The sequence below is a fragment of the Hypanus sabinus genome, chromosome 22, assembly GCF_030144855.1.
Source record: "Hypanus sabinus isolate sHypSab1 chromosome 22, sHypSab1.hap1, whole genome shotgun sequence".
Lineage (NCBI taxonomy): Eukaryota > Metazoa > Chordata > Chondrichthyes > Myliobatiformes > Dasyatidae > Hypanus > Hypanus sabinus.
The window spans coordinates 10,011,014-10,029,743 of NC_082727.1; the positions used below are offsets into that span (position 1 = coordinate 10,011,014).

Sequence of the window (18,730 nt, forward strand, 5' to 3'; positions counted from 1 at the left end):
AATGGCTACAGTTGTAGAGCTTATACAGTTCTACAGGCCCAGCATGGTTATGCCATCCAAGTTGGCTAACTAAGGTGGTCCTATTTGTTTGCCTTTAGCCCATATTCCTCTAAACCAGGAGCTCCCAACCTGGGTTCCATGGACCACTTGCTTAATTGTATTGAACCGTGGCATAAAAAAAAGGTTGGGAACCCCTGCTCTAAACTTTTCCTGAGCCTTTTAGACCACAAGACTTAGGAGCAGAATTAGTCCATTCAGCCCATTGAGACTGCTCAGCCATTCCATCATGGCTGATTTATTATCCCTCTCATCTCCATTCTCCTGTCTTCTCCCCATAACCTTTGACACCCTGACAATCAAGAATCTATCAACCTCTGCTTTAAATTTACCCAATGATCTGTCCTCCAGAGAAATCGGTGGCAATGAATTCCGCAGTCACACAGACATTGTAATCGTACCTGCTTCTACTGCTTCCTGAAAGCTCCAATTGCTTACAGTGCTCATCAAAACATTTCAATTATTTGGTTGTAAAGGTCATTATCAAATCCTTGCTTGTAAAGGTCATCATAGATTCTGCATTCACTGCTGATTGCAATGAAGCTTTCTACACCATGATTACCTCTGTAAGTGAATAATTTAAGCTCACATTTTACCAAATTATAAATCAATGGTTTTAATCATTAAAATTATATCCTTCCAAAATTGTGGAGAGCCTTTGTCAAATTTTGCTTTATCCTCAACTTGTAACTCATGGTCTTCCTGTTCTTGTGTTACCAACTTTCTGCACTGATGGAACATCCTTTCTAGAGAAATGCAGCCAAAACTGGGAATAATATCTTGTTGGCAGTGACATAGATTTTTATCCCCCCCCCCCCAAGGACAAAAGACCAGATGGGAGCAGGTGTAGACCATTCTGCCCCTTTCCTGCTCTGATATTCATGACTATAGTTGACCACTTGCCTCGGTGCCATTTGAACTGGTCCCGTATCTCTTCACAGCCTCATATCTAAAAGTTATTTATCCCTGGTGTTGATCATACTTGGTCACTGAACCTCCACATCTGACCGGGCAGGAGAATTCCAAAGATTCACCATACGCTAACAGAAGAAGTTTCTTTTTTGTTTGGGATAGATGTACCGTTGATTTGAGACTATGCCCTCTGGTCCTAGACACCCCAGCTGGTGCAAACATCAACATTGCATCTATCCTGTCAAGTCCCAGAAGGATCAGTAAAATTCCTGAGAGCATAGACTCAGTCTGTTTTCTCTCATGGGGAAAATTACTCCCACAAGTCAATTTAGTGAACCTTCGTTGTACTCCCTCAGAAGCAGGTACATTCTTCCTGAAATACTTAGACCACACCTGACAAAATATTCTAAATATGGTCTCACCTGGGCTCCATCCAATTGGAGAAAAATTTCTATTCTTGTACTGAAAACCATATTAAATAAGAGCCAACAAACCCTTTCCCTTGTTGTTTTCAGTAATAGGATATCATGACACTCTGAACACCAACTTTTAATCTCTCCCTCTCACATTTCCCCATATTACATTCCGTATGCCACCAAGTTTAAACGCATTAACTATTCTGCATTCAAGTCTGCTCTATACAAAATCCGCTGGATTTAATTTCCCTATCATAAAGTTATAGCGACTCTGCCCAATTATATATGCCCCATTACCACTTAATAATAGATTATTGTGCTTTCTCTACTATGAAGTTAGGTTAATTGGTCTGTAGTTTGTGTATTTCTCTCCTACACCTTCCATTTTATACTTCTTAAAAGAAACATTGTGGTGTCACATCTATTAGTTTTCAATCTGTGGCAACCATTCTAGAATGGATGGAATTTTGGAAGATGACAATATATTTGACCTATGGTTAAAATGGCTACACACAGTATTGGTGCACGTCTTTTATTAACAACTTTATCAGCTAATTTTTAAAAAGTAATGGTCCCCTATCTGCTGAATTATTATTTAACATACAAGTAACTCATTCTTCCTACTAAAATTATCCTAAAAACTTTTTTGCATAAATCTCATCTTTCTGCCCAAACTCTATCTGACATTACGACCTGTTTCAATATTCAATATACTTAACATTATATGGAATACAATGATTAATTGCACTTGAGCATACTAGAACTGTGACCTGCAAGCATGCAACTGGTGTCACAACGAAGCTGTACCCCATACCTTCAAATCTGTATCCTTTGGTATATACATATGTTCTTTGTCAAGAAGCTTTGAAATGATCACCAAACTAAGGTGCCTTCTGAGTTGCCTAGAAGCATAATAGTATGTTAATTTATAACACTGTTCCTGTACAATTAGATAACTAATGCCTTGTCAATGAGTAAAAAACAAAAGTGCAAACAAAGAATAAAGCTATTATTCTTAATATTCAATATGTGGAGCAAGATAAGCCAGGTAATTACAAGCCAGCAAGCTTGAGCTGAGTCACAAAAAATTACTGGGTAAAAGTCCGAAAGAGCAAGATTAATCTGCATTCGGAGAAGCAGAGGTTAGTGAAGGACTGAATAAGATTTTAAAGTGCGGGTTGGCATTGAAGGACTAATTTGACTGCATTTTTCAAAGAGGTAACTGATAATGTCAATAAAGTTAGTACAATTGATGTGGTCTTCATGTTAAGCTGCTCCAAATGGTATGTGACATTGGGACCTAGGACAAGTTAAAATCCAAAAGTGGCTTGATAATAGGAGGCAGAGAATGAGAGGTGAAACCTATAACTAATGGAGAATGACAAGTATTCATGCCAAGACTGTTTCACATCATGGAGGTGTGATTACTAAATTTGCAGATGACATGAAAACTGATGATGTTGTCAATAGTAACAAAGAGGTAGTATTCACTTGGCACATGTACATCAAAGCATTCAGTGAAATATGTCATTTTGATCCAATTAGTGAGGATTGTGCCAAGTAGCCCACAATTGTAAATTGTCACAATTTACTGACTAACTGTATGCCTTTGGAATGTAGGGGGAAACTGGAGCACCCAGTGGAAATCCACATGGTCACGAAGAGAAGGTACAAACTCCTTACAGAGAGTGGTGGGAATTGAACCTGGCTCATAAACACTGCTCTAAATGCTGCTCTACTGGACTGCCTGGAAAATGTGAGATAACTAGGAATGTTGGGTGGAATATTAAGGCAAGGACATGCATAATGAATGGTTGGGCCTTTAATGAATAGCAGAACTCTTGGATCAGAATCCATAGAGCCATAGAACACCACAGCACAGTACAGGCCCTTCAGCCCTCCATGTTGTGCTGACCCATATAATCCTTAAAAAAAAGTACTAAACCCACACTACCCCATAACCCTCCATTTTTCTTTCATCCATGTGCCTGTCCAAGAGGCTCTTAAATACCCCTCATGTTTTAGCCTCCACCACCATCCCTGGCAAGTCATTCCTGGCACTCACAACCCTCTGTGTAAAAAAAAACTTACCCCTGATGTCTCCCCTAAACTTCCCTCCCTTAATTTTGTACATATGCCCTCTGGTATTTGTATGTAATATTTAATATTTTTAACTTAATGGCACAGTACAATGAAATACAAGATAAATAGCTATAGAGAAAAAATGAGTTACATGAAGTATATGTGTCTATTAAATAGTTAAGTTTAAATAAGTAGTGCAAAATAACAGAAGTTAAAAAGTAGTGAGGTAGTGTTCATGGGTTCAATGTTCATTTAGGAATCTGATGGCAGAGGGGAAGAAGCAGTTCCTGAATTGCTGAGTGTGTGCCTTCAGGCTTCTGTACCTCCCTCCCGATGGTAACAGTGTCAAGACGAGCATGTCATGGGTGGTGGGGATCCTTAATGATGGATGCTGCCTTCCTCCTTGGATACTATCATGGAACCCATGATAGAGCTGACTAATTTTTGACGTACACATTCAAGGATAAAGATTGTGACACTCTTAACATATCTGACCAATGAGTGACAACAGAAGCATCCAGTGGAAGTAAGTCATTAAAATATTCTGACTTCCATTTCCCTCTTCATGGTTAGACGAAATAGAGAGCATGGCATACACTGCTGCCATACTCCCTACACCTTAGCTCAAGATGTCCCAAAAGCCAGGGACACAGAAATGTCGTGAACACGAACATATTGAGTTTGAGCTTGAATGGGTACGAGGTCAAAAAAATGAAGTTAAAATACAGATCTTGTTCTCAGAGCAGACTTTTGTGTCTGAGTGACATACTTGTGCTCCTAAGAGTTGTGGAATCACTGTGGCATAGGACATTTGAGAAAATATTAATTCCACTTTATAGCAAGTAATCAGCATTAGTTTAACCCTTACTATACTGGAATCTGACTAGTTCTTTGATAGAATGGATTGAAGAGTCTGGTTTTATTGAGAAACAGGAGATAAATTGCTGCAGCTTTAAAAGAGAATCAACAATGTTCAAATTGAGCACAACGTATTACCTTCCTCGTGTACAGAAATCAGGCAGCAGCTGAACTAGGTACAGAAGATTATGATGGTGATCTGATAAGTCACTTATTATCTTGCAGAGTTCGAACATCTGTTTGAAACAAAGATAGCTTGTATTTGCATGTGGGCTTGACAAATTCTAGCAAAAAAAAAACAACTGTAACGTTTGCAAATATCTGGTTCCCTGACAAACAACACAGAACCTGGGACAGCACAGCAGAAGAGGCCCTTTGACCAGCCTTTTAACCCACCCCAAAGTCAACTTAACCTTTCCCTTGTGTGTTTACTCCTTTTCTGCTTGTTATCTTCAAAAGCTTAAAGGATCCAAATAATTGAGTATGAATAAATCTGAAAATGAAAATGGATCCTGAACCCGGAAAATGAAACCCAGGGTAATGTATAATGACATATGCATACTTTGGTAATAAATTTACTTTGAAATATACATGAAATTTATAACCAATTAAAAGTTAAGTATTCACAACCATGCTGAACCACTTAAATTCACACTCCAATTGAATGGGAACGACTAATATTTCAAAGCTTCAGCTCCTCAGCATTCTCCTTATTCCACATCACTGATGTTTCCTGCTTGGTCACTCCCTGAGGTACTAGTTTGAAGCAACTGTAGAAGATTTTAGATGGCTTGACAAAACTGTAAAGTATTTGATTATAATAACTAATTGTACTCAAGGTTTTAAAAAAATATACAGAAACACAAAATTGTTGGTATAATGAAAAAAAATTCTTGATAACCAGAAAATACTATTTGGCTGAGAGATCTCCATTGAAATACGGTGATTAATTTATATATAAAGTTGTTTAATACAAATTTACTAGTGACTCAGTGGAGAACAGATGACATAACCAGTTTAATTGATACCTCTGTGTAATCACTTACGATGTCACCTTATCAAATCACTTTATGAAGCAAACAATATCATTTGACTAACACACAGATGATTGTTTACAACACCGTGGTTCAGCTTTTACATGTACCAGTCCAGGACAACAGGCAGAGGTTAGGCAACAGTCAGCAATTTAAACAAAAGGCTTATTCTGTATTTCTTTCTTCCAAACCAAGTTTGTGGTGATTATTTCATTATTATTCCCATGGTTTTAACAACAATATTTCAGTGAATGAATGAAGCTCAGGATGATACTGGTATACCATGACAGAAAAATCATACTGTGCTGTTCGAGTGACCTCCTTTGGCCAAAGGCACCAACTTGGAGCCAGCTGCTACATTGCCGAACACTCAGAGGGAAGTGAAGCAAGGATCTGGCTGGGAATACCACTTGCAGTATTTGGGGTAAAATGACAGAATGTTAACAGGGCCTTTGGCCTAACTCACCCATGGAGACCATCAAGCTAATCCTATTTGCTCATGTTTGACCAATAGCCCTCCATACCACTCCTATCCATATACTTACCCAAATATCTATAAAGAGAATAATTATGATTTGTCATATGTATATCAAAAGATACACTGTTTGCGTCAATGACCAACACAGTCCTAAGATGTGCTGAGGGAAACCTGCTAGTGTCACCAAGCTTCCAGCACCAAAATAGGACTTGAACCCCAGTTGTCCCATCACTGGCACTGTAAAGTGTAACACTAAGCACTAAGTCGCCATGCTGGCCTCTAAGCTAGTGTGCTGCCCATGTCTTTGCAAATGTATCTCAGAGCATGACCCAAGAATGCCAGCTGCACTGCTATGAAATTCACATCTCATGAAACTGCTGGTGGAAGGACACAGACTCAGAATCAAGTTTAATATCACTGGCATATATGGCTTTACAGCAGCAATACATAATTTTTAAAGCCTATGAGTTACAATAAAAAAGTATAGTCAATTCCGGTTAACTGGGACACATCAGGACCTGTATGTTTTGGCCCAATTAAGTGCCTGACCTAATTATCCAAAGTTCCATGGAAATGTTTAAAAATGTATAATAAAGGCAAACTACCATTTAACTGAATAACAAATTATGTATTTGAAAGAAATACAGACAAATTAGAAACTACTAGTATTATTACTACTGTACTATAAAATTCTATTAGTTTGAAATGGTTATCAACAGAGGAATTCATTGAGTGTACGCAGGTATAGTATTCGATTGGTAAACTATCCATTCTTACTCCCTTAAAGCATCAAGGTTTAACACTTTACACAATAACCAACAATTTCTTATCAGTTCCTGTAATATTTAAACATCACAACACTGTCATGTGACCTATTGCTTTCTTTGAACCCGATAGTATTGCATGTTTGTAGCAAAGGGAACCATCTGATGTGTCATGATTAAAAAGAAGGGCCCATTTCATTGGCATTGTAGATGCTAACACTTCCATCGAGACAACCATCTATTGCTTTAAAATCTTCATGACCCAGCCTATTAGCTAGCTCCTTTGACTTGTTTTTTTCCACACTAGTTCACTGATACGCACACCTTGTCCAGTTAGAACGGAAGACCACTGACTGAGCATCTCTTCAACGCTTACGTTTTTGGGATGTTCCATGTTGTTCCTTGCACAATACATTCTTCTCACAGCCTACCTGGCTGTTGTAACAAGCGTATATTTCAGCACTCCAGTTGTTACTGCCAACTGACGATGAGTGGTGTTAGGCAATAGCTTTTAATTTCGTCTAATGGGGCATTTTTTCAGTTAGTGTCAAATCTTTTCATGGTAAAGCTCTCAAATAAATTTTTAAAAAAGACAAAATACAAAAAAACCCAGAATTATCATTGTCCATTGGCCCAAATGATTAACAGAACACAAGCACACTCAGCTGACACAATTGTTTGCTGAAAGCACGGTGTGGTGTCCAACAGCTACATGAGTGCATGTGGTTGATGATCACCAACCCTAATTAAGTGGCACAGTCTCCCAAATAAACAAAGGGAATCCTTGCTATTTTCTGAATTTGCTTTGTTCTTTAAGAGTTGTCCCAAATAAGTGGTTGCCCTAATTAACTGATAGCCCAATTAACAGGAGTCCACCTTATATATTAAAAATGAAATTAAGTAGTGCACAAAGAGAGCAAAAAATAAAAGAAAATATTGTGATGTAGCATTATTGGATTCATTGTCCATTCAGAAATCTGTTGGTGAAGGGGAAGAAGCAGTTCCTAAAATGCTGTGTTTGTATCTTCAGTCTGCTGTATCTCCTCGATGGTAGTAATGAGAAGGCAGCATGTTCTGGGTATTAGGGTTCCTTAATGATAGATGCCACCTTTTGAAAGTGTCCTTGATGCTAGGGAGGCTAACGCCCACAAGGGAGCTGGCTGTGTTTTCACAACTCCTTGTAGCTTTCTCACAATCGTGTGCAGTCACCCCTCCATTCCAGTTGATGGAACCAGATAGAATGCCCTCTACAGTATATCTGTAGAAATTTGTTAACATACCAAGTCTTCTCAAACTCCTAATGAAATATAGAGCAATCGTGTCTTCCTTGCAATCTGGGCCCAGCATCAATCCTCAACAGATGCTGACACCGAGGAACTTGAAACTGCTCACACTTTCTGCAGCTGATCACTCAATGGAGGCTGGTATGTATTCCTGCAACTTCCCCTTTCTGAAGTCCACAATCGGTTCTTTGGTTTTACTGATGTTGAGTGCAAGGTTGTATCTGTGACAACAGTCAGCCAGCTGATCTATCTCACTCATGTATGCCTCCTCGTCACCATCTGAACTTCTGCCAGCAAAAGTTCTGTCATCAGCAAACGTACAGATGTGCTGAACCACACAGTCGAGGATGTAGAGAGAGTAAAACAGTGGGCTACCCACACGTCCTTGATGGGGGCTCCTGACAGCGACGAGGAGATGTTACTTCCAATCCATACTGATTGTATTGCGTGTCAGAAGTCAAGCATTCAGCTGTGGAGGCCCAGGTTTAGCAGCTTGTTGATTAGAACTGAGGGTATAATTGTGTTGAATGCTGAGCTGTGCCAATAAACAAATAACAGTAAGTGTTGCTATTGTCCAGGTGATCCAAGGTCGAGTGGAGAGCTAGTGAGACTGCATCCACAGTATTGTGATGATAGGCCAAGTGCAGCAGGTCCAGGTCCTCGAGTTGATTCTGGCCATGACCAACCTCTCACAGCAGTTCATCACAGTAGATGCGAGTGCCATTGGGCGATAGTCATTGAGGCAGCTCACCCTGCGGTCCCTGGGCACTGGTATGATTGTCAGTCATCCATTTGAAGCAGCTGGGAATCTGATTGCAGTAGTGAGAGCTTGAAGATGTCCTTGAACACTCCCAGTTGGTTGGCAGAGGTTTTTAGTGCCATCAAGAGGGATCACCTCCGAGGCGGTGATCACAGGGTCACCAGATGCTGCAGGAATTTGTGCAGGTATAGTTTTAACTCTCCCTTTCAAAGAGTTCATTTAAAAAAATGAGGGAGAAGTAGAGGCTGAGGCTGTAGATTAAAAGGAATGACCTAAATTTAGGCAGGGCCTGGCACAGGTAGTGAAGGACAGACAGACACAGACACACACACTAGATATTATAAGACAGGATTCATTCCACACATGACCCAGAGTTTATCAAAGGATTGTACGTATACATGTCGTTCACCTATGCAGAACATCTATTCAAATCTTTAAAGTATAAAGCATCCATTAAATCACATACATCACTCACTAAAACTGATCTTACCCTGGTGCTCCAGTGCCTGATGTTGTTGAGAAGGTTGTCCAGCAAACACTGCAAGTCTTTCAGAGGCGTTAGCTGTAGCTCTTGTTCAAGGCTGATTCTACCCAACAAGCTTATCAGCAGTACTAGCTCTTTATCAGAGTACACTTCAAAGCAAGTGGAGGTACACAGCAGAAGAAACTAATTGAAGTAAAATAAAAATAGACATTACTCTAGAGGTGAGCAAGATCAACAAAGCATAAAATATTCTAAATCATCTAGATCTGAATTTGCCTATAGACACCATGAATTTCCAACTAATGATTCAAACCTTAGAGAACTCATTTCATACCAAGCAACATTATAGTCTGCACAATTATTCTGAAGTCTTTTGAAACTTATTTTTCATTTCAATTTTTGTACGTCTATTCAAGTACTAACTTAATTCTGTTTAAAGCTTAACAAGATTACATACTAATATGCCAAAGGGGAAAGAGGACACATTGGCAAATCATCCATTAATGAGCATTTATAAGAATCAAGTGGGAAAATAATGGCTCAGACTAATTTGACTGGATTAAAAGAGGAAGTCAACCTAATTAGTGTCACTAAATTGCAGTCACCTTTGAAACAATTAACCTGCTCTGTTAATATACTTACAAAGCAGTTTTACCTTAACTACATTCTTTATGCCAAATTCTGGCAGAGTGTTGAAGATGGGTTCTGTTTGAGAGGTTGGCACATTATCCCTTGAATGATTTTCTTTATTATTATGCAGCCCAGACCTAAAAAGAAAACAAATTATATCATTTTAAAACTATCAATCATTAATGCACATTCACTGCTTTTAAAGATAAGCTTTATTTGTCTCATGTACATCGAAGCATACTACTGAAATGCGTCATCAGTGTCAAATCAACTCAGTGAGGATTGTAGTGGGCAGCCCACAAGTGTCACCAGACTTCCAGCGCCAACAAAGCATGTCCACAACCCTAACCCATACATCTTTGGAACGTGGGAGAAAACCAGAGCACTTGCAAAAACCCACATGGTCACAGGGAGAAAATACAATTTCCTCACAGAGTACGGTGGGAATTAAACCCTATCCAGTACACTGACTGTTGGAACTGATTTTAAAATTTAACAACTTGGTTTCCAATGGTATCTTCTCCAAAGTGGATTGTTACACAGGTACATTGGCAAATGTTTTTGGAAAAAGTGTAAGTGAATTCAATAGGTCTAGAGTAAACTCAATCAGGAGAAACAGTGCAGGCAGTCTTTTAAGATAATGGAAAATTGTCTATGTATCACTTCAAATTCTACCGTAGCAATATGTTCCAGCCACAGTCACACACACCCGTCCTCAGGTAATGAACGAGTTCCATTTTTTCAGGCATTCATCAGTCGATTCTGCTGATAAGTAAATTTAGGAAGGACAACAAAATTCTATGGGCGTATAGCCCGATGGGAGTTCGGGGAGCTGGGTTAAGCACAATAGGCAGCGATTCAAACAGAGAGAGGAGAAATGGGCTAAAAATTCTATATCTGAATGCACGAAGTGGCAGAAATAAGGCGGATGAGCTTGAAGCTCAGGTGTGAAAGGGTAACTATGATGTTATTGGGATAACGGAGACATGGCTGCAGGGAGATCAGACCTGGGAAATGAATGTACAAGGGTATATGTGCTATCGTAGGGACAGAAATGTGGGCAGAGGGGGTGGGGTGGCCCTGTTGGTGAGGAATGAGATTCAGTCCTTTGCAAGGGGGGGACATAGGGTCAGGAGAAGTAGAGTCTGTGTGGATAGAACTGAGGAACAGTAAGGGCAAAAGGACCCAAATGGGTGTTGTCTACAGGCCACCAAACAGTAGCATGGATATTGGGTGCAATTTGAATAGGGAGTTAACGTTGGCATGTGACAAAGGTAATGTCGCAGTAGTTATGGGGGATTTCAACATGCAGGTGAACTGGGAGAATCAGGTTGGTGCTGGACCACAGGATAGGGAGTTTGTAGAGTGCCTACGGGATCCATTCTTGGAACAGCTTGTATGAGAGCCGACCAGGGACAAAACTATTCTGGATTTAGTGTTATGTAATGAACAGGATTTGATAAGCGATCTTGAAGTAAAGGAGCCATTAGGAGGTAGTGATCATAATATAAGTTTTTATCTGCAATTTGAGAAGGATAAGGGCAGCTCGGAGGTGTCCGTGTTGCAGTTGAACAGGGGAAACTATGGAGCCATGAGGGAGGAGCTGGCCAAAGTTGACTGGATGGATAGCCTAGCAGAAAAGACAGTGGAACAGCACTGGCAGGTATTCTTGGGAATAATGCACAAGGAGCAAAATCAATTCATCCCTCAGAGAAGGAAGAATTCAAAGGGGGGAAAGGGGCCACAGTGGTTGACAAAGGAAGTCAGAGATTGCATAGCATTAAAAAAAAGGAAGTATGACAGAGCTAAGTTAAGTGGGAGGACAGATGATTGGGAAGTTTTTAAGGAACAACAGACAGGCAATACGGGGAGAAAAAATGAGGTACGAATGCAAGCTAGCCAGGAATATAAAGGAAGATAGCAAAAGCTTTTTTAGGTACGTGAAGAGAAAGAAGATTGTTAAGAACAATGTTGGGCCTTTGAAGAATGAATTGGGTGAAATTGTTATGGGAAACAGAGAAATGGCAGAATTTAATGAGTACTTTAGATCTGTTTTCACTAAGGAAGACACAAGCAATCTCCCAGATGTATGGATGGGCCAAGGACATAGGGTAACAGAGGAAATGAAACAGTTTGACATTAGGAAGGAAACGGTGATGAGTAGACTGATGGGACTGAAGGCTGACAAATCCCCAGGTCCAGATGGTCTGCATCCTAGGATACTAAAGGAGGTGGCCCTGGAAATTGCAGATGTATTGGTAATCATTTTCCAATGTTCCTTAGATTCAGGATCAGTTCCTGAGGATTGGAGAATGGCTAATGTTATCCCACTTTTTAAGAAAGGAGGGAGGGAGAAAACAGAGAACTATCGACCTGTCAGCCTGACATCAGTGGTGGGGAAGATGCTAGAGTCCATTATTAAGGATGAAATAGTGGCATATCTAGATAGCAGCGATAGGATTGGGCCAAGCCAGCATGGATTTACCAAGGGTAAATCATGCTTGACTAATCTGTTGGAGTTTTTCAAGGATGTAACCAGTAAGTTAGACAAGGGAGATCCAGTGGATGTAGTGTACCATGATTTTCAGAAGGCAATTGATAAGGTCCCACATAGGAGATTGGTGGGTAAAATCAGAGCTCATGGCATTGGGGGGAAGATATTGACATGGTTAGAAAACTGATTGGCAGATAGAAAGCAAAGGGTAGCGGTGAATGGGTGTTTCTCGGAATGGCAGGTGGTGACTTGTGGGGTGCCACAGGGCTCGATATTGGGACCACAGCTGTTTACAATTTACGTCAACGATTTAGATGAAGGCATTGAGAATAACATCAGCAAATTTGCTGACGATACTAAGCTGGGTGGCAGTGTGACATATGATGAGGATGTTAGGAGAATTCAGGGTGACTTGGATAGGCTGGGTGAGTGGGCAGATACTTGGCTGATGACGTTTAATGTGAATAAGTGTGAGGTTATCCACTTTGGGAGTAAGAATAGGAAGTCAGATTATTATCTGAGTGGTGTAGAGTTAGGTAAGGAAGAAATACAAAGAGATCTAGGTGTCCTTGTTCATCAGTCACTGAAGGTGAATGAACAAGTGCAGCAGGCAGTGAAGAAGGCTAATGGAATGTTGGCCTTTATTACAAAGGGAATTGAGTACAAGAGCAAGGAAATCCTCTTGCATTTGTACAGAGCCCTGGTGAGACCACACCTGGAGTATTGTGTACAGTTTTGGTCTCCAGGGTTAAGGAAGGACATCCTGGCTGTAGAGGAAGTGCAGTGTAGATTCAAGAGTGTAGATTCCTGGGATGTCTGGACTGTCTTACGCAGAGAGGTTAGAGAGACTGGGCTTGTACATGTTGGAATTAAGGAGATTGAGAGGGGATCTGATTGAAACATACAAGATTATTAAGGAATTGGACAAGACAGAGGCAGGAAATATGTTCCAGATGCTGGGAGAGTCCAGTACCAGAGGGCATGGTTTGAGAATAAGGGGTAGGTCATTTAGGACAGAGTTAAGGAGAAACTTCTTCTCCCAGAGAGTTGTGGGGTTCTGGAATGCACTGCCTCAGAAGGTAGTGGAGGCCAATTCTCTGGATGCTTTCAAGAAGGAGCTAGATAGGTATCTTATGGATAGGGGAATCAAGGGATATGGGGACAAGGCAGGAACCGGGTATTGATAGTAGATGATCAGCCATGATCTCAGAATGGCGGTGCAGGCTCGAAGGGCCAAATGGTCTACTTCTGCACCTATTGTCTATAAGTCAGAAGTTATATAAAATCTATTGTAGTCATATCTCCATAGTATTGTAATGAATGGCATCAAAGACACAAAAGACTGATAAGAAAGCATAATTACTAAAGGTGGAGAGAGAAGGAAAGCTAACTATGTTGTTTGCATACATCAGGCTTTTGAATTATGGGAACTCATTCATGTCCATAACCCAGAGATGGCATGCACTGTCAAAGAGACTTACAAATTAGCCATCCTGAAGTTCATCAATGGAAAGAGAAGCAGCACTCAGAACCACCATTTTTAACTATTTGATACAAATCACATTCATTGGCAAGCTTCTGAGAAAAAACAGCGAACTGTGCATCCACCATTCCAAAATCTCTCACTCTTTTCCTCATATCTAGGTCTATTGCACATTTATTGTTTGGTTAATTAACTTCATTATGGAATCTGTTAGGATAGTAGAGAGCAAAACAAGTGATCTGTTATCATTCTTCATTTTGCCATTTTTGTTTTCCTTTGGAGTTTGAGGATAAACTTCAAGCCCCAACAGAAATGAAAATCAAATTGCTTCTATAGATTTATAATTGACATATACCCATACCTACCAATGCATTGGAAGGGTTAAATACACAACTATGGTGCAGTGATCAAAGTTTATTCTGAGATAAAATAACTTCTAATAAGAGCTTTCACAACAATAATTTGCTTATTATGCCCATGAGTAAAATAATACATGTTAACTTACAGTATGTCAGCTTCAGTGAAGTCTGGCTGAAGGTTCCTCAAGGGAAACAATGTGTCAAACTCTGCTCCTAGATTGAGAAATACAGCCACTACGTCTTTGAGACTTGGAGTCCAAATCTTAAACTCACTGGAGCCACCGTTAACTAGCAAAAATTAGGAAAGTACGGTTAAAATTTATTTCTGCCTTGCCATTTTTGAGCCACAGAAATATAACCGGTACATAGATTTTACTGAAACAATCATGGTTTGTGGTTTTTATCATTCTGCATCAAGTGAAAGAGAAAACTGTTTTGGCCACAGATCAAAACAACATTTTGGCTATAAGAATAATCTTCAATCATTTTGCAAAACTGCTTCTAAAATAGACAGGAGAAGTTGATGGACTAGGACAGAGGTTTCAGGAGGAAAAGGAGGTTATTTCATGCTCAACTGACCCTTAATAACCTTAGATGTGAACTTCAAAATGGATTAATTTTCAACCTTCTGGAGCATGACAGCCAATATGCGAAGTATAATTCATCAGTATACCATGTCATGTATTTCCTGAATGGAACTTCAATTCTTATATTGTCTGTTCTTAACTCTGCCATAAGAATGAACACATTTTTTCTATTTCATCTTTTATGTTCTCAGCAGGCATTCCCAACCTTTTTTAGGCCATGGAGCCCCACCATTAACAGAGAAGTTGGTGAACCTCAGGTTGGGAAGCCCTGTTCCTCGGTGCCCACTTTACAGTTCCAATGACAACAGTTGCTGTTATGCACAAAGGCAGTTAATCATAGAAACTTATAAACTGCCATCTAATATCTGCCTCCTCTGCTAGATCTATTATCGGTGAGAAATTTTCCAATGTGATAGCTCGGCCACTTCAATGAAATTACTGTTGCTACATGCAGATGTTCTACAACAGTAATTAAAGAGGAAACCCAATCCACAGCTATCACTGTGGGCAATCTCCTGCAAGTCACTGTGACTAAGTCCCAAACAGCATGTATTTTCTCTTAGACCAATGGTGAAATAAGTTCCATCTCTTGCAATCATCTGAAATACCAGAAAAGGCATGTCCTCATTGAACTCTCTTCACTACCATTATCACACTTTAGTTTGAAAGGGGACTAAAAGGGATTATCAGTAAAATTACTGAAAGATGCTGAGGTTTTACAAGGCATTCATCAAACCACAGTTAAGAGTATTGTGTGCATTTTTGGTCCCCTTATCTACGAAAGAACGTGCTGGCATTGGAGAGAATCCAGTGGAAGTTTCAAAGAATGATGCCAGGAACACAAGGATTTACATTTGAGGCACATTTGATGGCTGTGGGCCTGTACTGTACTCACTGGAGTTTAGAAGAATGAGGGAGGACCCCATTGAAACCTATCAAATACTGGAAGGCCTGAATAGAGTGGATGTGAAGAGAATGTTTCCTATAATTGGGGAATCTAGGACCAGAGGGCATAACCCTCAGAATAAAAGGATATCCCTTAAAAACTCAGATGAATAGGCATCTCTTTAGCTACAGGATGGCAAACCTGTAGAATTCATTGCCACAGATGGTTATGGAAGCCAAGTCATTGGGTATATTTAAAATGGAAGTCGATAGGTTCTTGATTAGTCAGAGTGTCAAAGGATATGAGGAGAAGGCAGGAGAATGGGGTTGAGAGAGATAATAAATCAGCCATGATGGATGGCAGAGTACACTGGACAGGCTCAATTCTGTTCCTATGTCTTATGGCCAGATATTTCTATTTCAATGGAACTTCTGAGAAACAAACATCGATTGAGGTGTGCTTTTCCTGCGAAGCTCAGCGAGTGGAAACTGCAGCTTTCCTTCTGCCATGAGCCACCTTTGCACTATCTGTTTACTCCCCTACTGTCAGAGAAGTTTACAATCGCCAATTAGACTTAAACAAATACAAAGACCCCAGTATTCAGCTTAACTACTTCATTACATGATCACAATGAGCCAACTACCACTTTGCCAAAGTGAGCACAAGCACCATGGTCTTTTATACCTTAAAATACACGCAGTGCAGCAGTTTTCACAGGTCAAGAGTTCCTACTTAAACCTTATCGAAAAGGTTCCAGATGCTCCCATACCTTACACAAAATTAGACATGGGGTCCCCACATAAACAATAAATTCTCTATTGTTTAGAAGAAACCAAGCCATTAGTCCTGTAGCCTTGAAGACCAAAGGGTCCACCCCATTAATTATAAGAAACCAGCCATTAATCATGTAGCCTTGAAGGCCAATGGTTTCTCCTTACATATAACATCCGTTTGTAACCAGTTCTTCATCATCAGCAGGACTTATTACATCTGTGCATTACTAGTTCTTTATTTCTAACAGGATTTAGTGCAAGGAGACAGACCCCCATCTGCTTCTTACCCTGCTATTCTCATGATTTTGTTAACCCTTAATTCTCAGGCTTAATTTCCCCCCATACCCACAGACAATAAACAAGAACACCAACTTATAGGAGTTTTCAGTCAGTAATTGTGCACTAACCTAGTCTATTGGCAGCATTAGTCCAGATGTCCCAAAGTGATTTGAAAATATGCAACGAAACAATGTAATCAGAATGAACACTCATCATCTGCAAGGCAAAACGGAAACATTTATGAAAAAATATACAGAGTGCCAAGTTTTGCATCAACTCCTAGTAATTTATATTACAGCATAATGAGCCCTCACTGCCAAATAATGCCCATGTGACCAATTAACCTACTAACAGGTCTTTGGAATTTGATACCTTCACGTGTCATTTTCATTTTGTTTGAAGACCTTTGTTGAAAAACTCAATTGCCCAAAGAGACACTTGAGTTGAAATATCAATTTAAAATGTAGCGCACCCAGGTGGGGTTTCAAAATGCAGAATGTGACAAAAATTGATATCTAGTCACAGAAACAGATACAAAAATAGGGCACCAACTTGTGCATCAGGTTGACCAAATTCCCACTGCCCCAGAATGCTGACACAAGAGGATATATAGAGCAGTATAGCACGATTCAGGTCCTTTGGCTCATGACCTTTGAACCTACTCCAAGATCAACCTACAATTAAACCACTATTTTAAAGTTCTATACAACAAAAACCATCATTTTTGCTGTTCATCTTCCATACTCATACACCACCTAAATGAAATTTTAGTTGTGTTATGTATGTTTAATGTAATGTACCATATATTAAGTACTTAAAAGAAATGAAATGCCAGTGTAACAAAACTTAAGTTTCATACTGTTAATAGCCTGACTACACAACAGCTAATGCCAGTGAATCAGAACTTGCTACAAGATGGAAGTTTGCAGTTTTCCTACCCAGCACAGAAGCATTTCAAAAACAAAAAATAACAAAAGTGAAAACTGTACACATTTGTATGTCAGCACAGGAAAGAACAATGTCAATACCCCATGGTCAATTCTGACCAATGCTAATATCAGTGTCAATTCTATATAAAAATAAAGTGCTCTATACCTTAAATAAAAACTTGTAAACTGGCTCTGGACATGGTGATGCATAATAGGTTTGGCTTACAATCCCATTAGTGAATAAAAATATCTGCTGACTTGTTCCAGAACTGAAAGGCAAAAAACACAAACACATTAGATAACACTACACCAGCTAGTAGCATCAGAATCAGATTTAATATCACTGGTATATGTCATGAAATCCATTGTGCTGCAGCAGTACACTGTAATATATAATAAAAATAGTAAATATATATATTTAAAAAGTGTAAATAAATTAAAGAAAAAAAAAGTAGTCAGATAGTGTTCATAGGCTCAATGTCCATTCAGAGGGGAAGAAGCTATTCCTGAATCGTTGTCTTCAGGCCTCCCTAATGGCAGTAATGAGAAGAGGGCATTTCCTGGATGATGGGGGTCCTTAATGACTTTCAGGCATCGCTCCTTGAGGATATCCTGGATTTTGGGGAGGTTAGTGCCCACGATGGAGCTAACTGAGTTCACAACTTTCTGCAGCTTATTTTGACCGTACAGTAGCTTCCCCTCCACCACCCCACCCCATAGCAAACAGTGATGCAGCCAATTAGAATGCTCTCCGCAGTATATCCCTAGAAATCTGCAACAGTCTTTGGTGACATACCAAATTTCCTCAGACTCCTAATGAAATATAGCTGCTGTCTTGTCTTCTTTGGAACTGCATTGATATGCTGGGCCTTGGAGAGATCCTCAGAAATGTTGATACCCAGGAACTTGAAATTTCTTTTAACTTTCTACCACTGATCCCTTGATGAGGACTGGTGTGTGTCCACAATCAATCCTTTGGTTTTACTGAAATTGAATGCAAGGCTGTTGCTGCAAGACTACTCAACCAGCTGATCTATCTCACTCCTGTGTGCCTTCTTGTCGCCATCTGAAGTTCCGCCGATAGTTGTATTGTCAGCAAATTTACAGATGGCATTTGAGCTGCGCCTAGCCATACAATCATGGGTGAAGAGAGGGTAGAGCAGTGGCTAAGCATGCATCCCT

At 39.8% G+C, this 18,730-nt stretch overlaps 1 protein-coding gene across 6 annotated transcripts in view; it reads right to left on the reverse strand.

Moving 5' to 3' along the window:
• The window catches only part of slf2 (SMC5-SMC6 complex localization factor 2), an 84,854-nt gene that overhangs the window by 14,937 nt on the left and 51,187 nt on the right, over positions 1 to 18,730 (reverse strand). For all 6 annotated transcript variants that reach the window (XM_059947036.1, XM_059947035.1, XM_059947034.1 and 3 more), the window contains exons 9-15: positions 17,715 to 17,817; positions 16,748 to 16,835; positions 14,241 to 14,382; positions 9,784 to 9,895; positions 9,135 to 9,311; positions 4,464 to 4,561; positions 2,200 to 2,287 (exon numbers count right to left, since the gene is read on the reverse strand). In XM_059947036.1, coding sequence (XP_059803019.1) covers positions 2,200 to 2,287; positions 4,464 to 4,561; positions 9,135 to 9,311; positions 9,784 to 9,895; positions 14,241 to 14,382; positions 16,748 to 16,835; positions 17,715 to 17,817 — 808 coding nt within the window. The remainder of the gene's footprint in view (positions 1 to 2,199; positions 2,288 to 4,463; positions 4,562 to 9,134; positions 9,312 to 9,783; positions 9,896 to 14,240; positions 14,383 to 16,747; positions 16,836 to 17,714; positions 17,818 to 18,730) is intronic.